At 37.2% G+C, this 22619-nt stretch overlaps 2 protein-coding genes across 3 annotated transcripts; both read right to left on the bottom strand.

Moving 5' to 3' along the window:
* Window positions 1-1749: 1749 nt before the first annotated feature.
* On the bottom strand, window positions 1750-9492 carry GLY1 (NAD-dependent glycerol-3-phosphate dehydrogenase family protein). 2 transcript variants are annotated; one of them, XM_077358078.1, is made up of 10 exons: window positions 8861-9001; window positions 8707-8749; window positions 8388-8524; window positions 5582-5687; window positions 5277-5478; window positions 4941-5028; window positions 3963-4110; window positions 2883-3032; window positions 2615-2764; window positions 1750-2359 (listed from the first exon to the last, which is right to left on the bottom strand). In XM_077358078.1, the coding sequence occupies exons 3-10, from the start codon at window positions 8486-8488 to the stop codon at window positions 2345-2347; spliced, it is 960 nt and encodes a 319-aa protein (XP_077214193.1). In that variant the 5' UTR covers window positions 8489-8524; window positions 8707-8749; window positions 8861-9001; the 3' UTR covers window positions 1750-2344. The 2 variants fall into 2 exon arrangements, with proteins under 2 accessions (XP_077214193.1, XP_077214192.1); XM_077358077.1 differs by lacking the exon at window positions 8707-8749 and having other exon boundaries at window positions 8861-9492.
* Window positions 9493-16517: 7025 nt separating this feature from the next.
* On the bottom strand, window positions 16518-22344 carry RR16 (response regulator 16). The gene is made up of 5 exons (XM_077357397.1): window positions 21937-22344; window positions 19191-19270; window positions 18668-18745; window positions 17098-17168; window positions 16518-16972 (listed from the first exon to the last, which is right to left on the bottom strand). The coding sequence occupies exons 1-5, from the start codon at window positions 22064-22066 to the stop codon at window positions 16843-16845; spliced, it is 489 nt and encodes a 162-aa protein (XP_077213512.1). The 5' UTR covers window positions 22067-22344; the 3' UTR covers window positions 16518-16842.
* Window positions 22345-22619: the final 275 nt, after the last annotated feature.

Consider the following 22619-nt stretch of genomic DNA (forward strand, 5'->3'; position numbering starts at 1 on the left):
TTTTTTGCTAACATATGGAGGGCATCACTAATCGACCCGCATTTCATGACCATGTTGATCACTAATCGACCCGCACATTTCTTAAGTATTGAAATCCCTATATCCTTGACTGGAGTGAAGATGAGTAGGGAAGGAATAGAGAGAATTGGGAGATTTGACAAGGACAAAATTGGAAATAACAAAAATACACATTTTTGGATTTTAGGATTGCATGATTTGTGCTACTGCAAACGACTTAGTTCAACAAGCCTCATCTTCAAAATCTAAGTGTAGTTGCTTCTTTTCAGTAGTGAATTTCCAAGAATCCTCTCTATCACTAGGTATGCAATTCTCTCTATGATCAAATTTCTTGCCTCTTTGATTGGGTAGTGTGAAATAAACCCAAATCCTAAGTTCACCAGCTGTAGCTGTTTAATTCTTTTTCCAAATATCAGCATACTGTTTGTTGGACACAATATCAAAAGGCAAACATAACATGACATGCTTTCAAATGATGTCACATAATCCTTGATAATCAAAAAATTGTTGCCTTTCTTAAAAAAAAAAATTAAATGGTTTTGTTTGAAATTTGAATGCACCAATTATCAGACACCTTTCCATCGAATCCAAAAAGTTATTCTGGCCTGACTGAGGCACAGGCCTTGGCCCTGAAGTGGGGAACTACATTTTGGTGTGCATCTCTTTGGAATCCGCTGACACTGATAGGCTAGGGTGATCAGATGGGCTCAGGCTAAGGTTTCCCTTGTTGGTTTGTGGACTAATTCAAAGAAAACATTGACTTGTTGGAAGGTCATGATGTCACTTTCCAACACACATATTGTTCACTACAGCCAAAGAGGAGGCAGTGGGAATGACTAAGGAGGAGTTCAATCTGATCAGCACGAAGCAGAACCTTTGACATATGTCCCTAAACTTGGAAGATGTGTTCATTATTTGTTTTGGTCTTTTGTTTTTTCTGTTTGTGAGGATCCTATCATTCAAAATAAAAGATTTAAAACAACTACTTTCAAGCAGTCTCTGCAACACAGCATAAAAAGTCTCTAGTAGATTCTCAAAACCATGTTAAGAACTTGCATTTGTACAGCAATATGTTAGAACCCAAGATCAGAAAACATAACCACAAAAACTAAACATCTTCAATTCACTCAAGCAAAAAAATAAAATAAAAAACTCAATTCACAAAAAAGTTGCTCCCAGTATATTCCCAAAACCCGCATACATCCTTCCTATCTGAAGCTGTAAGAAAAACTCTCAACTAAAAGAAGTAACTTTTTACACTATAATAGCAAAAAAACTACTGAAATTAAGACTCCGGAAATTTGATTTTAACTCAAAACTCTAACACCCATTTTCAGGGTAAGAAAAAAAAGAAAGATTTTCCCTATGTTTTAACAGAATATTCATGTAGGATAAAAATTCAAATTTTTGGAGAGAATAATTCCATATGCTCCGGCAAAGGCTTTGGTATAAATACTCTTTTCTTGAAGAAATCAGATGAAAGGACTCTCAAAATTAAAATGCACCTTCTTAAAAGAATATATACCACAAATACAATACCTTGAATTTCTACAACAGTTTTTACCATGTCATTGGCCACCTATACAGCAGGTAGTTACAAAATACAAACACCGCACTTGCATTGTAACAATCTTAGGTATGAGATACTTGGCAAGCACCATCTATGATTTTCATTTCCTTAACCATGGCTTTATATGAAAGTGAAAGCAAAAATAACGAGATGAACAAATGTTGAAAGGAAAAATAAAGAGAGAATACAGAAAGCATCCGCATGCCCCATGCTAGTAAGACTTCCATTTTTCATGTCAAGTTTCGTACAGAACTAATGAGCACAAAGAATCTCAGACACAAGAAAGTTGCTAAGCACAAAATTTCGGATTCTCAGCAAATGCCTACAGTTTGTAATGTTTCAAATTTTCTCTTCCTAATTTTCCTTTTTCTGGAAAAAAAATGAACAATAGGTACCGGTAATTTGGTGAATTGACTATCCAATCAAAGTTTATACTTCTGTTGCTTAAAATGTACCTGTGGGGAGAGGAGGAAGGGAGAGACGGGGTGTAGAGGTTGGGATAAGATAGGGGGATAGGACATGTGACCTCCTTAATAATTTATTCATGGGAAGAATGGATGCATGCAAGCAGAGGGGTTGTAGAGATTGGGATAAGATAGGGGATAGGACATGTGACCTCCTTAATAATTTATTCATGGGAAGAATGGATGCATGCAAGCCACGGACTTTACATCACCACCCCAAACTCAATTGTAAATTGGTTCCTGATTTTACCATGAAAGTTCTGTGCATCTTCTTGCCAAAGGCTTGTCTATCTCACACTTCTTCAACCTACAATTCAAAGGTCGAAATTTCAAAGACCATCAAAGTAAATGAGTATTAGACTTTTCCATTATTTTTATCGTCAAGGAATGATTAAGTTAGTTTCATTGAGTTAGACTAACTTAATCAAGGAATGATTTAGTTTCCATTATTTTTAAATCATTGAGTTAGTTTCATTAGAAGTGGAATGTGGCATATTAAATAATTCACTATGAAAGAAATTGATATGCTTAACTGACGCCAAGAAACAAAATTACAACTAACCTGAGGAAGGCTCATCAACTCAAGAACAGCTTTCTTTGGAGTAAGCTCATTGTCAATGATGCGGGCAACAGCTGTCAAGACAGGCATCTTCACATTGTACTTCTGTGCTAAGGCAATAACAGCGCCAGCCGTCGATACACCTTCAGCTACCTAAACAAACAAATTCATTGTTGTTTTCTGAATGGTTAAACAAATTCATTGTTAAGTAATGTCATTTGATTTTGAACAAGGAAACATTAAGCAAGAAAGAGCAAGCTTCTCAAAGCACCTGAGTCATCGAGCTCAATATCTCATCAAGCTTCTCGCCTGATCCAAGACGCACTCCAACTGTTCTGTTTCTTGAAAGGTTGACAAAGCAAGTAAGCATAATGTCGCCAGTTCCAGATAAGCCAGTAAGAGTTGTTGACTTTCCGCCCATCTTCACATAAAGAATGGGAACGTAAGTGTCAGATAATCACACCAAACAGATATTGAAAGACATGGTAAAAGAGAATGACGTGGGCATATATATATATATATATATATATATATATATATATATATATATATATATATATATATATATATATATATATATATATATATATATATATATAGAGAGAGAGAGAGAGAGAGAGAGAGAGAGAGAGAGATTCAGGCAAGTCCCCGTGAAAGAGTGACCATAAAAATGTAAGGATGCCCTCAGCATGAAGAGAGGTTTCAATGGGACAGACTCGGATTTGGGTCCACCCATCCCCAGGTCACGATTCTTATTACTCCCTTCAGATTCTATTTAAGGTGATCCATGTCCATTGCTAAATTTGGATCCAGATTCATCAGACCATCCACGGTCAAATAAAAAACGTACGGAAGAAAAGGGATTTTGTATGTTTATTCAGTAGGATCCACCAGAGGGGCAGAAAATGATGTCCAAGACCATGGTTTTTCATTTGAATCCTATGGGCCCATCAGCCCATTGGCACCAAGTGGGAACAATATAACAAGATCATTCTAAAAAAACAAAACACTAAGTTCTTCAAAGACCGTCTAACATGTCTCATATCTTCCAATTCAAATATAAAGACATAAATATATAAGTGATGTAGGAGGTCAGGAGAAAACTTTACTTATGGCTCTTTTTTCCAGAAAAAAACTTGACTAATGGCTCTAATATAAGCTAGTCTGGCCATTTTTTATAACCTCAAGCATAAAATGGTATCAACCAAGAAGCTAATTTTGTATGGATGAATGCCTTGCCAACAGTCGGGAAATGTAACAACTAAAACACTTCGAATGATATTACCATATGCATGTGGATAATAGTTGGTCAAAGAAAAAAATATCAGCAAGTAAAAAGCACTCCAAATACCTTTGTTGCCAACCATCGGATCTCTGAACAACCTTGTGCAACAAGAGCTGCCATACAATTATTTCCAAGATTCATCCCCTCTACAATTCCTGCTGCTATGGCAAGCACATTCTTAAGTGCACCTACAATTTCTACACCTGTAACATCACTGGAATATCACAGGTTAAAAATTGAGCTTGCATGCTTAAAACTCAACAATACAATTTTCAACAGTCCAACACTATCGAGCAGAAATCAAGGAACTAAATCAACCTGAAAGCAAAGTTGTTCGTCGATATGTACGTTTGTGTGGAGGCAAACTGTGCTAGGGGCAGCTTATAAAACATATTATAATAGGGAAATGGGAATCAAAGAGTTTGCATAGGGAGCTTACCTATGCAAACTCCCCAAAAATATGGTACGACCAACACCATAGGATGATCCAAACCGTCCATTTGATGGTCCACAATGTAATTAGGTTGTGCCCCAAAAATCATTTCCATAGGATGATCCTAACCCTCTGATCTATCTATTTTTTATGACTACTCTTTTTGAGATTTTATATAATATGTGGCCGTGTAAATATGTATTTTTCGAAAAGTAAAGCACTGCCCACACCATAGGATGATCCAAACCGTCCATTTGATGGGCCACAACTAAATTAGGTTGTGCCCCAAAAATCATTTCCATAGGATGATCCCAACCCTCTGATCTATAAAAGTTTCCATAATTTGCAGTCCCTCTATAGATCTTTATAGATCAGAGGGTTAGGAATTAGGATCATCCTATGGAAATGATTGTTGGGGAACCACCTACTTACACTATGGCGATCCAAATGGACGGTTTGGATCATCCTATGGTGCTGGCCGTACCGTATTTTTGGGGAGTTTGCATAGGTAAGCTCCCTATGCAAACTCTTAGATTCCATTTTCCCATTATAATATTCTTCCGAATGTGTTCATGAAGTACTGATAAGCTAAACCAGAGGAGATTCCCTACCTTGAAGAGCTAATCCTCAAATTCTGAGAAGCTATTAGCTGCTGAGCAGCACTTGCCAGGTTTTTGTCTTTTGACGCAACCACCATTGCTGCAGGATCGTAAATCAAGTATAAGAACAATCTCAATCTCCTCAATCTCTCAACCATGAACAAGTTGCAGCTATAGCTTGGGTTGAGTCATGACTCATTAATAAGTAACAAACCCATAAAAAACCTGCATAGCATTCTAATTGTTAGAACTAAATTAGCAAACATAGTTTGCCTATTTATCAACCATATGACGCTTTAAACAAAGTATAACAGTTATAAGTTAGCTGGTCATTTTGTGGATAACCACCTGTAGGCAACTTCCTCATCAGCTCCACAGCAAATGAAGGCCCTGATAGTGTGATAAAAGGTTGGCCAGGGTTTCCCAGTGCTTGTGGAATAATTTGAGACATTGTCCTTAATGTATTGAGTTCTAAACCTTTGCTAAGAGATATGAATGGCATTTTTGGGTCCACATGTTGTGAAATGTCTTCAAGAAAAGATGAACTGAACTGCAATAAGATGGACAAAGTCAGAGTAGTTCATATTTCTTCTAAAAGGTTCAAATGATATAAGTTCATAGCATCTGCATGCAAGAAATGGCTTTTGAGTCACCTGCACTGGAACGGCATGTAAACAAAAATCAGCTCCCAACAAAGCAGCCTTTGCGTCAGTAGTTGCAATAATATTTTCTGGTAGCTTGTACTTGGGGAAATATTTGCTAGCCCAAAAAAAGTGGGAAAGAATATTAACAACACCAAAATGGATGATTAAGATAAAATTGATCAAATTTAACTTCATCGTAAAGAAGCACGAAAGAATATTTGCACACAAGATAGAATACAAGCAACACATAAAAGGATGATTGACATTAAATTGATCAAATTTAACCTCATCAAAGAGAAGCAAGAAAGAATATTTCCACACGCATGCACACTGTCAAAATTTAACTTGATCAAACTTTCATTCAAAGGAATCTAGGCATCACAAGGTTTGACTTCTAGTTCCTTTTTTTTTCTTTTGAATAGTTGAAATTGCATTCAAAGAAGAAACTTCTAGTTCCTTTATCCAAGATGTCCAGTGTTGAACCGAATATTGTTGCACGACTCAAAGGATTAAAGACACAATCCATTTCCAAAGTTGGTTCATATCTTCAGAACAAGAAATTGCATAGAAATCATTTCTTTATCTCCACATATCCAAATAATGGGAGGGTATTTTGGGATATTAGACTTAGGCGCAACCTAAAAGATGAGGAGATCACTAGCCTTTCTGCCCTTATAGAGTCCCTTAAGTCATTTTACTGCTTCCCCACCTTCCTGATAAGAGAGTTTGGACCCGCAGACCCTCAAGGTTTATTTTCTGTTCGTTCCTTCTTTTATAGGTTGAATGCAAGTAATGGGAGATCTATCCAGAGTGCAAAAATTTGGAAATCCATAGCTCCTCCAAGAATTACAGCTTTCAGTTGGAGTCTTGGACCATGGTTATGCGAAAGATCAACACATTGACCGGCTTAAAAGAAGAAAATTTCACATTGCAAGCATGTGTGTTTTATGCAGAAATCACAACGAGACACTGGATCACATCATGGTAGAGTGCCCTTTCTCGTATTGTTTGTGGCAGGCTTTGATAAATTGCTTCGGTCTATCATGGGTGCTTCAAAGATCGATTAGTAAAATCTTTTCGAATTGGTGTGCTCATCTGTTTGGAGAAACCGGCCAATTGGAAGGCGGTTCCTTACGCCCTCAAATGGCATATTTGGAAAGAAAGGAACAATCGTATTTTCAAGGACAAGAACAAAAGTTGGGGAAGGATCCTTTTAGATGTTAAAATTGATATAATAGCTTGGAGACAGAAGGATAATGGAGGAGCATGCTATCGCATAGGGGACATTTTGAGAGAATGGCAAACAATAGCACAAGAAAAAAGAGCAAGACCTAATGTGTCTCCAAAATGGCAGGGGCCTCTAAACGGGTGGTACAAATTGAATTGATGGAAGTGCAAGGCAAGCCGGGACTAGCAGGGGTAGGTGGAATCATCCGTGACTCAAATGGAGGAACAATAATGTCGTATTCAGGTCCAGCTGGTTTTTGTGACTCAAATGAAGTGGAAGCAAAACTTTTATTATGGAGTCTCAAGTGGTGGATGGAAGCTTGGATCAGCCCTCTCTTGATCGAAGATGACTCTACCAACGTAATAGCATGGGCCTCAAAGGAAACAAAAGGCCCTTGGTCGTTGGCTCCTATCATTGCTGGAATTTGGGATCTTATTCGGATTGCAAATCCTCAAATCCAACACATGAGAAGATCGGCAATCAAAGCTGCCGACTCTCTGGCAAAACAGGGAGTGGAATTGACAGAAGTACATGTCATGAAAAATGAATTATCTCAGCCTTTAAGAAACTAGGGCGTCGTCCGAATTTAGCTCTTTCTGGCTATGGGGTCTTGCTTCTTGGCAAATAGCGTAGTCGAAGTGGTACTATGGCCTGGTGATGCAATGTGTTCTCATGTAGGGATTTTGGTGTAACTGTTTAAAGTATTCGTGGGATGCCTCACCCCCTGATGTATCTCGGTTGATATCATATGAATAAAATTTCATTACTTTAAAAAAAAAAAAAAAAAAAATATATATATATATATATATATATATATATATATATATATATATATATATATATAATGATACAGAAAAAATATGCCTGATTCGGACCAGGCATACTCTATTAAATGATGGAATCATTTGCGATAAATAAACAGAAAAAGTAAGGCCATGGACCCGAAAGGCAAACAGTGTAAGAATGAAAGGGTAAGCATTCATTGTACAAACTTAAAGCAGAAGCAGTTCAGATATCAAGCTAGTAAGCACTGTAACTTCGGTTATAATTACTTCCCATAAATGTTGATCTCATGATTACAAACAAGGGGTTTTGCTAATATAGCACCCAAATTCCAAGAAAAACCCCTAAGCCATCCCAGATTCTGTGCAACCAAAACTTTATAGGATTTGAATAATCATATCGAAGATCAAGACTAAGGAGCCACATTGGTACTCCAAAGATTTGAAGGCATGGAATTTTTAAAAAAATTTAATTACTAAGTAAAAAGGGGAAAAGAGTTAAGAAGATGGTACACCAAGAACAAGATGTCAAGTTCACATCAATTCATGCCCACCCGTATCATGCACGTGCACTACAAATTTGCATGGTTACGAATGGTGAAATAAGTGATGAGTTTCTTTGAAATTTGTATAGTAAAGTTGAAATCATTGCTTTACAGGAAACACATTTATATAAAATCTATGATAGCAGACACGGAAGTGCAGAACTACATTCTTCTTTGAAGAAAAAGCATTACATATGATGGCATTGATAAATACTTCATAAATTGCCAGTGGCAATGGTATAACCTCTTCTATAACTCACCAATTATAATGGCTCTTATTAATAGAACGGCAAACATGATCGTCCCTTACAAGCATGTTAACCTCCATTTCAGCCTTATTCCCTGCAATTTGAGCCGCCATTGCTGTGCCAAAAGATCCACCTCCAAGAACCACAACCTAAAGAGAAACAAATTATGTCTCAAGTTCTTTACCACGTATTCAACAAAGACACTCCATGGACCACTTTTTTTAATCTCACTAACTAGGCATTGCCAATGCTATTGAATGCAAAAGGAGTATATAAATTAGAGGATAAAAAACTTTTAAAAAGGGACAGAGATTGCAAAAAAAAACTTTATAAAGGGTCTGTTCAGTTGCCATCTTTTCCACAGTCAGCAGAATCTTCATAAGCATTGAAAAAATTAAAGAAAACGTAAATACAGAACAATTTTATAGTCAAATTACTGCACCAAAAACAAAGAAGAAAAAAATTTCAAATCAAAGATTCAAAACCTTTTTAGTGCGCTGAAGAACATCGGTCTTGGCCTTGGAGCGCCACAATCGAGACCACCGGACCAGTTTCTCCCACGCGATTCTCACTGCTCTCCGGCGATCCTTTCGGACATTCAAAGTACCACCATTGCTGGGACTAGGGTTAGATTTTTCCAAAAAGGGTTCAATATCATCTAGGGTTCCGGCAAAGCAAGGGTTTATGTGTTTTGGAGGAGAGATGAGGAAAATAGAGAGGTGGGTTTTCTTAGGCCTGAAATTTTGAAGTGAGTGATGAGAGAGAATTGGAGGAGGAGACGATGTAGGGAAGAAGAAGAAGCGAGGGTTCAGAGATGAAACTTCTAGAAGAACCGCCATGAGAGCAGAAAAAAGAGGGTTTCAGATTTCTTCTTTTTTTTTCTGTAGCGAAAAACAACATAGACAGAGGAGACCTCACCGTTGGTAATCAGAAGTTCAGAACCAATCCAATTTGGGAGCTGCTATTGATATTGGCACTACCACTTTTTGATAATTGCACAATATTAGTTTGTCTTTTTGTTTTTAATTGGATTTTGAACGCCTTTGGGAACTATAATAACTTTTGTCAGCTGTTTAGAAAATAAAAAACATACTGAGTTTGTGCAATTATTAAAACATGGTAGTGCCAACATTAATAGCCTGAGCTATAGCTCCGCCTGAGCGCAGCCCTCTAAAAACACTATCTCCAATAGTTGTTTGACTCATCCTACCCATTCATTGTATAGCACCTCACACGGATAGGGTGTTCATAACAAACCATCTCCATACCATAATTCTAACCATTCGATCTATAGGAGCCTAATTTCTAACCATTTATTTTAAGCCTCCACAAATTGTAACTGTAACCATAACCCATAACCATAACCATAATCCTAACTATAACCTATAGAATTAATGGGTTGGATGAGTCTAACAACTATGGGAGATGGTGTATTTAGAGGGCTGCTCAGGCTGAGCTATAGCTCAGAAACCTTTTCATGCTGATATTATTGCATATCTTTCATAATCAATGTCATTCCATCTCGGCAAACAAGTGTATCATATCCATGCTTCATTAGGGCATTATCTTATTAAAATACAATGAGACATGCCAAAATATTACATACTAGGCCTCACAATTTGGTTGATCTTGGACATCATACACCAACAATCACACCAATCGAACACTCTTAATATCCAAATGAGTGTATATTTTTGTCTTAATTTCATGTCCTATAATCAGTTTTGGACTCACAGTTGCTTCTCAAAATCCAAACAAACTCCATTTGGTTGCACCAAAAATCGAGACATATTTCTCTTTTCCTAACATTGTTTGGTTGTCATTGACTATTCACATGACAATAGTTGTTGGCTTTAAAATTTTCAAATTCTGTTCACTTTTCTCTCAAGTCAATAGGAAAAGGAAAAGTTAGTGGCCATTTTTTATCCTTCCCACCCTTCCAAGATGAGATCCTTCCACCAATGTACTATAATTTTCTTGAATCCGGCACTTTGAACCGTAAGTTTTCAAATCTGAAGTGAAAAGGTAAAGCCTTGGTTGAGAATGGTTCGAGGAAGATTGGGGAATGATCAGAGATTGGTTTTGGTACCGCCCTTTCCAACAGTATATCGAATTAAGACACAATTATGAGGTTGGTCGCTTGGGCTCTTCATCCCTAGCTAGTCTTTTTATCATCATTATAAATTGGGATACAATTTTTAGAGGTAACATCCCCAAAAATATGCCGGTGATATGGAAGCCGCCCCTAGAAATGTCATCAAGCTAAATGTCGACGGTTTCTCTCTTAGCAACCTAGGCAAGGCAAGCATTGGAGGCGTTTTTAGGAATTGCTTAGGCGGTATCATCTTTTCCTTAGTGGGTTCTATCGGTACTACAGACTCCACAGAAGGTGAGATCCATGCACTTCTCCAAGGATTGACAATTTTCATTAGACAATCAGAAGGCAGAATGCGAAAACGACTACTCGAATACAGTCATGTGGGCTAAAGGACTAGCGGTGTTCCATGGAGACTCACTAATCTGATGGAAGAAATAAAATATATGTGTTTGTTTGGTTTTTTATTTTATTTTTTCTCATTCCTAGAAGTGCCAACGATTTGGTACATAGATCGTTTAGCCAAATCATGACCTTCAAGCGAATTTTTTTTATATGGGGCAATCCTTACCCCCGAAGTGCACCTATAACCCTATTATATTCAATAAAATTGTTATCTCTATAAAAAAAACAGAAAAAGGAATGTGTTTTCCTACATCTATATTACGTACATCCAAACGGAATGTTAAAATCAGGTCTCTTGTTGACAAATGCTCCCAAACATTACATGTTTATATTATAGTTCCTTCCCTTTTCCAGTATTTCCACCTCTTCTTGTTTGTCTCTTCCTAAAAATGGCAGCATTTCCACTCCTTTGTTTGTCTTTTCTTGAGCATTTTCAAGGAAAGACAACCAAAAGGGAGTGGAAATTCTGATTTCTGAATGAGTGATGGAGGGGGTGAAATACCATTTCCCTATTGCATATTTGGGACCCCATTTATACAGTTTAATTTTGAAATGACCACTGATATTGAGTCTGTTCACCATGGGGATAGATCTCCTTGGATAAGCTGTTCCATGGTTGGTAATATTTTATCCAAGAACAAAGGTGGTGGGACTTTCAGAGAGGATAGCAAGTCTATCCAAGGATAAATTAAACTGGGGCTTGATATCCCCATGGTGAACATCCATCAAATTTGTAGCCATAAATGGCATTACAACTTGGCTTTACTTAAATCATGAAGAAAAGAAAGCAATGGTTCTGACAATCAACACTCCGCTACCCCAACTGCAAGAGAAAAGATAAAAAAGAGATGATATTTTCACCCATTAGACTGATACCCACCCATCTCTTTATCTAGAGTGTACACAAATGGGAGGAATTATTGCTTACCAAACCATAGTGAAAGAAATAATACTAATAGCATATGGTGACAACGAGATAACAACATTGTTGAACACTATACACATACAAACCATAGTGAAATTGTTGTTGAGAAAGCACCTCAAGGGGGAAATGAGTAAACTGAATTGAGTCAGTTTACTTGAGAGGACCAAGACAAGAATAAGGCAGCTTTCATCTACTCTACCTCAAGCTAATCCCTTGGTAGAATTAGAAGCCCTTGAGATAGAGTGAATGACAGATGCCTTAGAAGAAAGTAGTCCACTACAGCTCTCTAACTTCATTTACATTTTCTTCCATGCTAATACCAGATGGAGAATGGTGCTTTTATAGGCAATACATGTGGGGACCCTAAGATCTTTAATGGTGCTACCAATAAGATATGTTAAAGAATAAGTTCCACTTGTTTGCCAATTGCTAATGTTCCATAATGTCAACAAGCCATATTTTTTGAGATAATGTCATATAGTTTTTGGTCATGTGCAGAAGTCTCTAGATGGGTCTTTTTTTTATCCTTGTTCAACTAGGATTAAATGACTAATCTCAACACACGGAACTTGATTTAGAACAATGTATTCTAATTACCTATGGATCAAACAGTTTTAACCATCTAGCAGTAGACCTGTGATATAACCACATAGGTCACAGGAATACAAAATAAATTTTAGATCTTACCTCTTTCGGACATTGATCAATATCTTGATCATGTACCAATGGCCTGGATGCCTCTCTCTGGCTCAATCTGATCGTGCAGTGGGGCTAGATCACTTCGGTCAATGGACGGTGGAGGGGACCATGCCATATAAATAGAAAAAAAAAAAACATGTATTATCAACCATAGAACTCTAACAGGTAAGCTCCTTTGATCTTAACATGTTTAGATTCAGCGTCATCGATTAATCACCCCAACGAGATGTGGTTGGCCTACACTAATCCATCCATATCTATTAATTAATCAAGGTGCACTACTCCTATAACCACTTGCTGAGTGTGGGTATTCCTGATTATTTCACATCTAATCCTTTCTTCAATCTTGACCGTGCACTTATGGGCTAATAATCAATGGCAACCCAAACTAGATTTTACAAGTTTGTGTACCGACCTGAACCAAATGCGATATTATACCGTAGCAACTTGTTGTCATACCAACAGGCAGACGGACTCGAGATTCATATTCGATATTATACAAAAATCTTCTAGGTTTGTTAATAATGAGTAAATTTTAATCATAAATAGATCATATTGATCGAATGAGCACCAACCAAAATTAATCAATTAGAAATTTTAAAAACCCAGTAAAATTTGATTCATTGTATTAGTTTTGTTTTCTTTGAGACTCTAAATATGATTATACGGGTTAAATCATACTTAACAAATTAAACATGTTTCGGAAAAAGAAAAAAAAATGGGACAGGAAATATTCGAGTTTAAAACCATAATGATTTTTAAAAAAAAACTTAGTAAAAATGGTAACATATATAGAAATACAGGAAAAAAACATTTAATATGTTTAAAATTTTACGACTTACAAAATATAATGGGGGTAAAGTTGGAAAGTTGGCCAAAAAGTGTTTACTATGCTGAAAATGCGTTTTAAATGTTTTCCTAAAAAATAGAGTTTTGTTGGTGTAAAATTTTTAAACGCGTGTTTTTTTTTTTTCATTTTTAAAAAAAAAAGCTGTTTAAAACGAAGTTTTGCTAACTATGGTTCAAAGTGCAAACTCATGTAGCTCTATTAACAAAGAGTTCATTTAAACAATGATTACAATGTGAATTTGAGTCGCTAATAGCGCCATGCAATAGGGTTACAGTGGCCCAACTGGTTGACTCTTAGATGACCTTAAGAGGTAGCTTCTGGCCTTAAGGAACGAATAAAGTGACTAAGAATCATAATCTTGTACCCGAAATCAATTTGACATTCCTTCTACATCTTGACACAGACAAGGGAATTAAAAACATCTTTTCATTCTTCACTGCAGTTTCATATCTTCTTTTTACAATGGATTTGTCGATAAGGGTCCAAGATTCCCCCATATGAATCTTACAATGTATGGACTTAATTTCTTGAAATTGATAAGCAAATTAATACAAAAGTAACAACACTCTATTCAAGAAATCAAATTACAAGATGAAGACATGTTTTGTGTAAAATATAATTTTTTTTATATACAGCTTGGCCTTTGAAAACTCATGAACAAGAATAGAACTGTAAGGCCCTGTTTGTTTTGGATTTTTAGAACCGATTGTATGTCCAAAACTGATTATTGGACTTAGGGGTGGACATGGGTCGGTTCCAACCCGAGGAACCGAACCGAACCGGCCAATTTGGTTTGGTTTGGTTCCATATTTATATGGTTTGGTTCGGGTTTAAAATATTGGGAATTGATGATTGTTCTTGGTTCAGTTCTGGGTTTGGGTTCCTGGAACCGAGAACAGACCCCCAACTGATAAACCACCCCCCATTTCCGTGAGAAAATTCACCCCCCTTTAACGGTTTGCTTTGCTTTTTAATACACCCACCCCCACCCCCGCTTCTAACATTTTGCTTTGCGTTTTAATCTTAAAAAGTTAAAAACAAATAAAATCCTAATCGTAAAGACTAAAGAACGAAACCCTAGCTTTCTATTATACTACTCTCGCCAGTCGCCACTCTCCGACTCTCTCCAACCCCACAAGCTCCCCCTCCTCTCACCACTCTCGTCTCTCGCCACTCTCGTCGTCTTCATTGAAGAAGGTATAAGGTATGAAACTTCTCTCCATCCTCTCTCTCTCTCTCTCTCTCTCTCTCTCTCTCTCTCTCTCTCTCTCTCTCTCTCTCTCTTTTCTTTTTCTTTTTTTGCAATACAGTTGAAGAAGGGGGATTATTTCATCTTTTTTGTTGGTTGAAATTGGGGGATTTATTCTTCTGATCCAGAGATTAAGGGATTTCTGCTTTTAATGTATATATTAGGGTTATTGTTCTTGCTTTTTTATGCATGTGTAATCAGTTCCTGGAACCGAACCATGTGTAATATGGGTATACATGCACCTGGGTAAACCCAGAACCGAACTAAACCGAACCGATCAAGTTCGGTTCCGGTTCGGTTCAATTCCAGAGATAAATGGTTCGGTTTTGGTTCCAGATTCCGGGAACCGATTACATATGGTTCGGTTCTGGATATACCCCAAAATCGAACCGAACCAAGCCATGTCTACCCCTAATTGGACTCACATTTACATTTAGGCCTTGTTTGGCAACCATAAAAAATTATTCCATGGAATATTCGTGGGCCTTGTTTGTCAACCATGAAAAATTATTCCATGGAATAAAAAGAACACAAACTTATTAACTAGCTTCCACTCTCAACAAGTGGATGGAAGGTAGAATTGTATTTTATCCTTCAATATAATTGTTGGGCTGTTTGTCTTATTTCCCACCCTAGGTGGGTTTCTCCTTATACTAGTTACTCAGTGTCACTAGGATTATTGTGGAGCATACCACCTAGTTGGATTAGGAGAGAAAAAGGAGAGTTAATCATTGGTTCTCCTAGTTGACTAGAACGGTATTGGGGCATTGTTGTGGAGGATAGTACCGAGTTGGACTAGGAGAGAAAGAGGAGAGTTAATCAATGGTTTGACTAGGACTAAGTCATGGGTCGGAGAAATTCTATATACATCGGTGATAGACGGAGAATGTAAGTGGAGGAGTGAAAGAAAAAGAGAGAGTTTTCTTCTTTGGGTTTTCTCTTGTGAGAATTTGAAAGGGGGTCTTTTCTAATTGTTTTTGTGTACGATATCGGTTGAAAAAGACAAGGTAAAAGTTTGCAATTGGTGGTTTTGAGATAAAACCATTGTAACTATTTTATTATTTTCTCATAGTGGAAGATTATATTCTTGCCCGTGGACTTAGGCATCTTAGCCAAACTAATTAAATCTCGATATATGCATCATATGATTTGTTCATTTCTATTATTTTGTGTTATCGAATCTGTTTTTGCCGGTCAGATTTTCCTTAGCAATAATTCCATCACGCACGTTTGACATCTTGTCTTTGCTCTGGTTTTCAATCCTATAATTATATTTTACCCAATATTTTAGAATAATTGAAACCTTGAAAGTCTTCATGACTAACCATAGTTACTAGAAACTTCCTAGTTGGAAGGGAAGCTCGCTTCGGAAGCTAAGTTCTCCTCGCTTCCCAAATTTTGGGAAAATGCGCGTCCCAATCACTTCCTATTTAGGTATTTTTTCTTCCTAAAGAATAATTTCTCCTTTTGATAATTGTTGAAGGATCATATTTTAAAAAAGATTGCATTTAAAACCTGAAAACTCATCTTAATTTTCAAATTAAAATTATGTGGATCTTTTTCCAAAAACTTAACATTAAATATGCATGGATAACACCTGTGAAGCTGTAAATTCCTAAAACATGTAATTCAATTAGTAAAGAAGTAATCTTCTTTTCTACTTGTAATATGTACCTATATTAACTTTTCCTCCCTAACGTACATCAATCCTACTCCTTTTATTACTTCTTCACTTTCAATGAGGCTTATTACATGCTTCATGTTGACTTTCAGTGAAGATAGATTCCCATAAATTTTCTTTTTTACTCTCTTTGGAGATTTTCGGTTCCCACATTTTCTTTATTATAAACCACTCGCTTCTCCTATCGCTTCTCGCACTTGCTTCCCGCACTTGCAACTATGTGACTAACACAAAAACAAGAAAGAAAACCCAATCTTACTTCATTATCATATTTGACACAAACAAAATGCAAAGCATGCCCAACAAAATCCTTGGTAAGTCAAGAAATACATATTATAAATAACATAATATTATTGTAATATGAAAGAGCCAATAATGATGCTCATTATCATCTCCTAACACAAGCAAAATGCCAGGTGCCAACCAATCAAAACCGTTAGTAAATTGTGAAATGGATATAATAAGTAATATAAAAAATTGTAAATATGATTTGTGTAGTGTCCTCTTTGGATTAATTCATCCCGTAGCTGTATTTCCATAAAGTTTCTGATATTTCTTTGCTTCTATCTTCCAAGACAAAGCTCCCCACCATTACATGGTTGGCTAAACTTCATCATATGACACCTGAGTCTCTTCACATCTGATTGTTGAAGGGGTTTCAACATGAACTCTTGAGCTCCTTCTTCCAAGCATCTGTTCCAATATTGTTCACAGTTCAGACTTTAGAAAACACGATGGTGGTAGAAAATGGAAAACGGAAATTCAAAAAAAAAAACTAAAAAAAATTAAAGAAAAACGAGCGGCTCGTTGCGGATTACTTATTGATTCGAGTAGGTATATTCTCCGACGACATTATCACGACGGGGATCTCCTTCGTGGTGGACGATTCCTGCAAAGAAGGGGGGATTAAACCATTATACAAAAATCAACATCATGCGAATAAAAAGATGAGGAACGCTAAACTGAAGGGCGATATTGCAAAAAACAGCCGCAAGGGCATCCCATTGGACCCATGTCACCCATTTAACCTCCTCTATGATTAATTTAATTTTGTATTTTGTGCTGCTGCTGTAAATAGTCAGGTCAAGATTCGGATTTTGGATTTTTTTTCTTTAAACACAATCCTCTTGATTCTGTTGTTCTAGACAAACCCTCCACCCATGAAAAACAAAATTCCTTTTCTTCTGCGTCGGTTTCGGCTTCATCGTCTGTTTAAGCGTATGTTTCAGATTCAGCCTCTTCGGATGCGTCTTCTTATGCTCACCAAATCGAAACTTCATTTATTCTATACTCGGATCAAGGATCAACATCGTTACTTATTCCTTATCACGCCACGCACTGATTTCTTTCCATTGATAGATAAGAGGGTTCCCCCCTTGAACAGACTCTTAAAGGTTAGGTTACTACCTGCCTCTACGGAAGAGGTGTACTTTGTACCGCCCGGAGGTCATACAGATCGGAACCCGGAGCGATAAGAACGAAAGGGTTGGTAAGGATAGCGGATTAACAATGGAGTGTCGGCTCAATCGATCGTACTTTAGATTCGAAATGGTTACATAAGAAATGAGTTCTCATTACATCCGACATTAGGTATCTCTCTGCCTTTCTTCCCTTTTTGTTCGTTAATGTCTGACTAATTCCTTCTGGGCCTACTTTCAGTTCCGACTCCACTAAAGCGACATCAGTGATCTTGCACCCGGTAGCTCTTTCTAAATGAGTGCACATAAACTTCAAAAAGCAAAAGTGAGAGTTCATGTCATTTTCTCTTTCGCCAGATCTCGTACCAACTATGTTTCCCAATACTGAACTTTGAGATTCTTTCCGATCTAGGCCGAACTAGCAAACATGGTATACTTACCGCCTTGTGACGAAGGTGGGGGAGGAGAAGGAGGAGGAGGAGCGAATTCGGACGGAATCTCGAATGATGACGAGATAGGCAATGAGACAAAGCCTAAAGGGGAGAGCACTTAGACAATTCACTTTGAGTACAGGGAAGTCCGCTGGGAGGAATTCGTCAGGGCGTATTACGGTTTTTCACCTAGGGGCTGGATCGAAGCGATTGCAGCAAAGAATTGATCTGACCCAAGCTTCTGTTGAGTTTTTTCGACCTGAAAACTGACCCAAACCAAGACCCATGATTTCCCGACCAGGATTAATTGTTTTAGGTTGGGTCGATGTGGGTTGGGTAAAACCCGACCCAACCTGAGATTGGGTCTGGCTTTTCAAGCTGAAAACCATCCCAACCCAACCCAAGACTCATGATTTCTGAACCTGAACCAGGTTATTTTCAGGTGTTTGGGTTGGGTAACCGACTAAAGTTGCATTATATGGAATGTTACACCATAATAACAACCTGTATATTTCATTCTTAGAGTGACAATATGTTACCTTAATTCTCTTGAGTAATTCGTACCCTGTCATTCCCGGCATAGAATAATCAGATATTATCATATTTATCTTCAGATCCTGCAACAAAATTCGCCCCCATATAAGCTATGAAAGAATTGCCTTTGGATGGAAATTAATGTATTAGCTTCTCTGATCAAGAAGATACAACTAAAATTACTAAGACAATGTCTGAAAAGAGGTATTAGCCCCTGATGCACCGTTCAATTTAAGGGTGCAAATCAGGCTGATTTTTGGGAATTCGGGTTGAGCTTTTACCTTAAAATCGGGTCGGGTTCAGGTTAAATCCTATGCATTTTTTAGCAAAACCTCAACCCGACCTGACCCAAGTTGCACCCCTAGTTCAATGTCATGTTTAATTTTTTGTTTTGCTACTTTTCCGAAAAAATCGTACAATCCAAACTGGGCGGGTGGAAGTGCTTGAAAAAAAGTAGAAATATCATTTTACTTATTCAAAATAGGATTTTGGGAAAAAAAATAGTCACAAAAACAAACCACTCCTTACATTGCTTTGAAAGGGTTCTTGCTGTTGGTCTCCCAAGCCCAAATACTCCAACGCTCTTGCTCCACTCTCTACTGTAGTCACTGCAAGCACAAGTTCATGTTGAAATTTGCTATTAATTAATCGTGATTACACTGGGATTAAGCCAGAAAGAGGATTTGCTCATTTATGTCTAACAGTTTCTTGTCTTATCCTAGTTATTTTTTGTCTAGACCACCAGATGAACGGTCAAGATCTCAACTTAAACAAGACTATCAGGTATACTTGTCCAATAGTACTAGTCTTAACCAATTTCCCGGGAAGAAAAAGCAACCAAGAGTAGACCTAGCTAGGGGTGTCAACGGATCCACTTCGGGTCAGATCCACCTATGTCACAGTCACGATCCATTCAAATTCCTTATCTCGGTCGGGTCGGAGTCGGATTGTTCTTCGGATCCTACTTTCCACTTCATGATCACGATCCATTTTAATTCGAACCGTCCATCGGAGTGTCCTATTATGTCCCACTAAGCTAAGTAAAACATTTTTTTTTTTAAAAAAGAGATAGAATGGCAGTCCACTATTAGTGTGTCTCTATGTATTTTCTTCAACTAAATTAAAAATTTATCTATGTTTAATCTATGTGTATAATAATGCTTGTAAACAATAAAACTAATCAAAATTACATATACAAATATATTGTATAACTATGATCAAAGAATACGATGCATAAAGAACAAAACCCTCTCTCTTTTTCTTCGTGAAAGTATGAAATGAAACGACTGAAATGAGTGAAATCGCATTCCCATCCGATTCATTAAGTTATGAGAGGTTTTGACCAAAATACCCTTCATAGAACGGTTAGCATTAACAAAATTTGGAAGGTATTTTTGTAAACCATTTCGGATCGTAACTATCCAATGGGCATCTGTGGTGTGCCCATACACAATCCAAAAATTTTCGGATCCCAGTTTTGATGATCCGAAATATGCCCATAGATCCTATTCATATGTATAGATCTCGTTCATTAACGTTCGGATTCGGAGGATCCATTGACACCCCTAGACCTAGCCAGGACCCGCGAGTCCACCCGGCCCGCCCGTAAATTACAGGTCCGGGTCACTAAATCATGACCCATTGAAAATTTCGGCCCAACCCGTACAAACTGGGCCAGGTTGGGTGGACCCGCGGGCGTGCTGGTGTCATAAAAACACAAATGTTCGAGATTTTATATGTTGTAGTCCCATAATTTTCAGAGAGTACTGTACTGACCACATCATAGGATGATCTAAACCGTCCATGTGACCGTAAATAGGTCACCCTCCAAAAATCATTTCCATAGGATGATCCTAGCCCTCCAATCTATAGAAGTTTCCATAAATAATAATATGCAATTCCTCCATAGATCAGAGGGCTAGGATCATCATATGGAAATGATTTTTTGGACACAACCTATTTACGTTATGGTGCGTCACATGGACAGCTTGGATCATCCTATTATAGTGTGGGAATAAAAACAGCAAAAAAAAAGAAAAAAAAGGGTGACCCACAGGCCCACCCGGTGGAGTCCGGGCTCACCAAGTTGTGACCGGTAAAATTCCGGGTCATTTTTTACCCAGCCCTACGAACCGGACCCAGACAGGTTGGGTGAAACCCGGCCCACCCGTTTGCCAGGTCTAACCAAGAGATAACTAAAAGGGCTTTTTGCCTATAGATTTATGTTCTATTTCCAATTAATCATTGAAAACTACTAAATGGGTAAAAAAAGAGTTCAATTTTTTTTTTAAAAAAAATTCTGGAAGATCCCTACATACTACATCAAACTTTTGTTGATGAAAATGCCCTTCATGAAAATTCTAAAATTCTGATTTTTTTTTCCTTGGAAACTTTCTACAACAATTGGAATTTTCATTAGAATCATATAAAAAAATTTGGGGAAAAAAATGTAGTGGTTCTAGATTTTCTTAAAAATGGTCCCAATAAGAGTAAATATTTGTAATATAGTTTCAAATATTTAAAAAGAAAATACAATGAGGCCCACTCCATTTGATCCAAAGTCTTCATTCATTGGGCTCCAAAATCACCTGCATAGGATGATCCCTAACTCTCCGATCTGTAGTGGGAGATCACATTATAAAAATCTCTACAGATCAGAGGGTTAATTAATTGGTACTCTGCCCTGTCATTGGTGGGGCCCATCTCACCAGATCCAATCACTTTTTAAAGTAATATCTCTACCCAATTTTGTGGCATTTGTTTGTAATTTTTTGTTAGGAAATGACATATTCGTCCCCTTTTCTTCCCCGGGTCACCCCTTATAAAAAGAGTTCTCATAATTAATACACTAGAGGGGTTGATCCGGGGAAGAAAGAGGGCTAATATATCACCTCCTTTTGAAATATCATCTCCTCTTCCTTTATTACACGCAATTCCTTTCCTTTATCAAGAAGATAATAATAATAAGAACCAAAAAGGGAAAAAAACAGATTAAGTTTTGGTGTCTTAATTTAAGATGAAAGTACATAGGGTTGAAAAATAGATGAGAAAGAAAAAGGAAAAGATTACCACCGAATCAATTGATTTCTCTGATAAGAACTAACTATCTTCCAAAGAAATAAAATCCCATTTAGAAAAAGAAAATTTCTTCAATTTTACCCATTAAATACAAATCTACCAAAACCCATGAAAGAAAAAATTACATCTACATATAAAATAAAATAAACAACAATAAGAACAAGAAAGGAAAAAAAGAAAAAGAAAAAAAGCATACCTTTATATGCAGAGTTCTTGAGAAGCATCTCTATGAACTTCCTATCAATGATACTGTCATCAACAGCCAACACATGAAGCTCATCTCCTTCATTCAATCTTTTTGAGGAAAAAGATGATGAAGAATCCATTTCAGATCTTAACCCAGAAACCCAGTAATAAAAACTTGAATTTCAAACAGAGGAACCCCACAATAGCAATTCAGGAAGAAGAAAAAACCACCGAAGAGTACCCAACAACAATCCCACCAAAGGTATCATGATTTAATTTATAGGAGAGCTGGAATGAGGAATAAAAAATCGTGATAAAATCTGTTCACAGATATTTCGTGATCTTTTGGTGTTTGATTGCTGCCCAAAATCCTCACAGATATCGTGTATCCAAACTGTTTGGTGGGATCTTCGTTTTCTTAAACTAAAATCTTTCATTCTTATGAAAAAGATACGAGAATATATAGGAAGACAATAACATCACTGCTTATGTATTCAAGGTGACGTGGAATCACACTCTTAATCCACGTGTAACGTTTCAGATTGATCAGGACACTCTATTTTTAGAGTGGGTCCCACCTTAGACATATGACAGTTGTTGTTCATCGGATGATCTTAACTTTTTGATCAATGGACGGGAAATAAGTGTTTGATTAAATAGAGGTTGGTATTAAAGTCTTCAAGGAAGAGTGTT

This window comes from Tasmannia lanceolata, unplaced genomic scaffold (genome assembly GCF_043159265.1).
Source record: "Tasmannia lanceolata isolate RefF3 unplaced genomic scaffold, GAP_Taslan_0.1 ptg000016l, whole genome shotgun sequence".
NCBI classification, from domain to species: domain Eukaryota; kingdom Viridiplantae; phylum Streptophyta; class Magnoliopsida; order Canellales; family Winteraceae; genus Tasmannia; species Tasmannia lanceolata.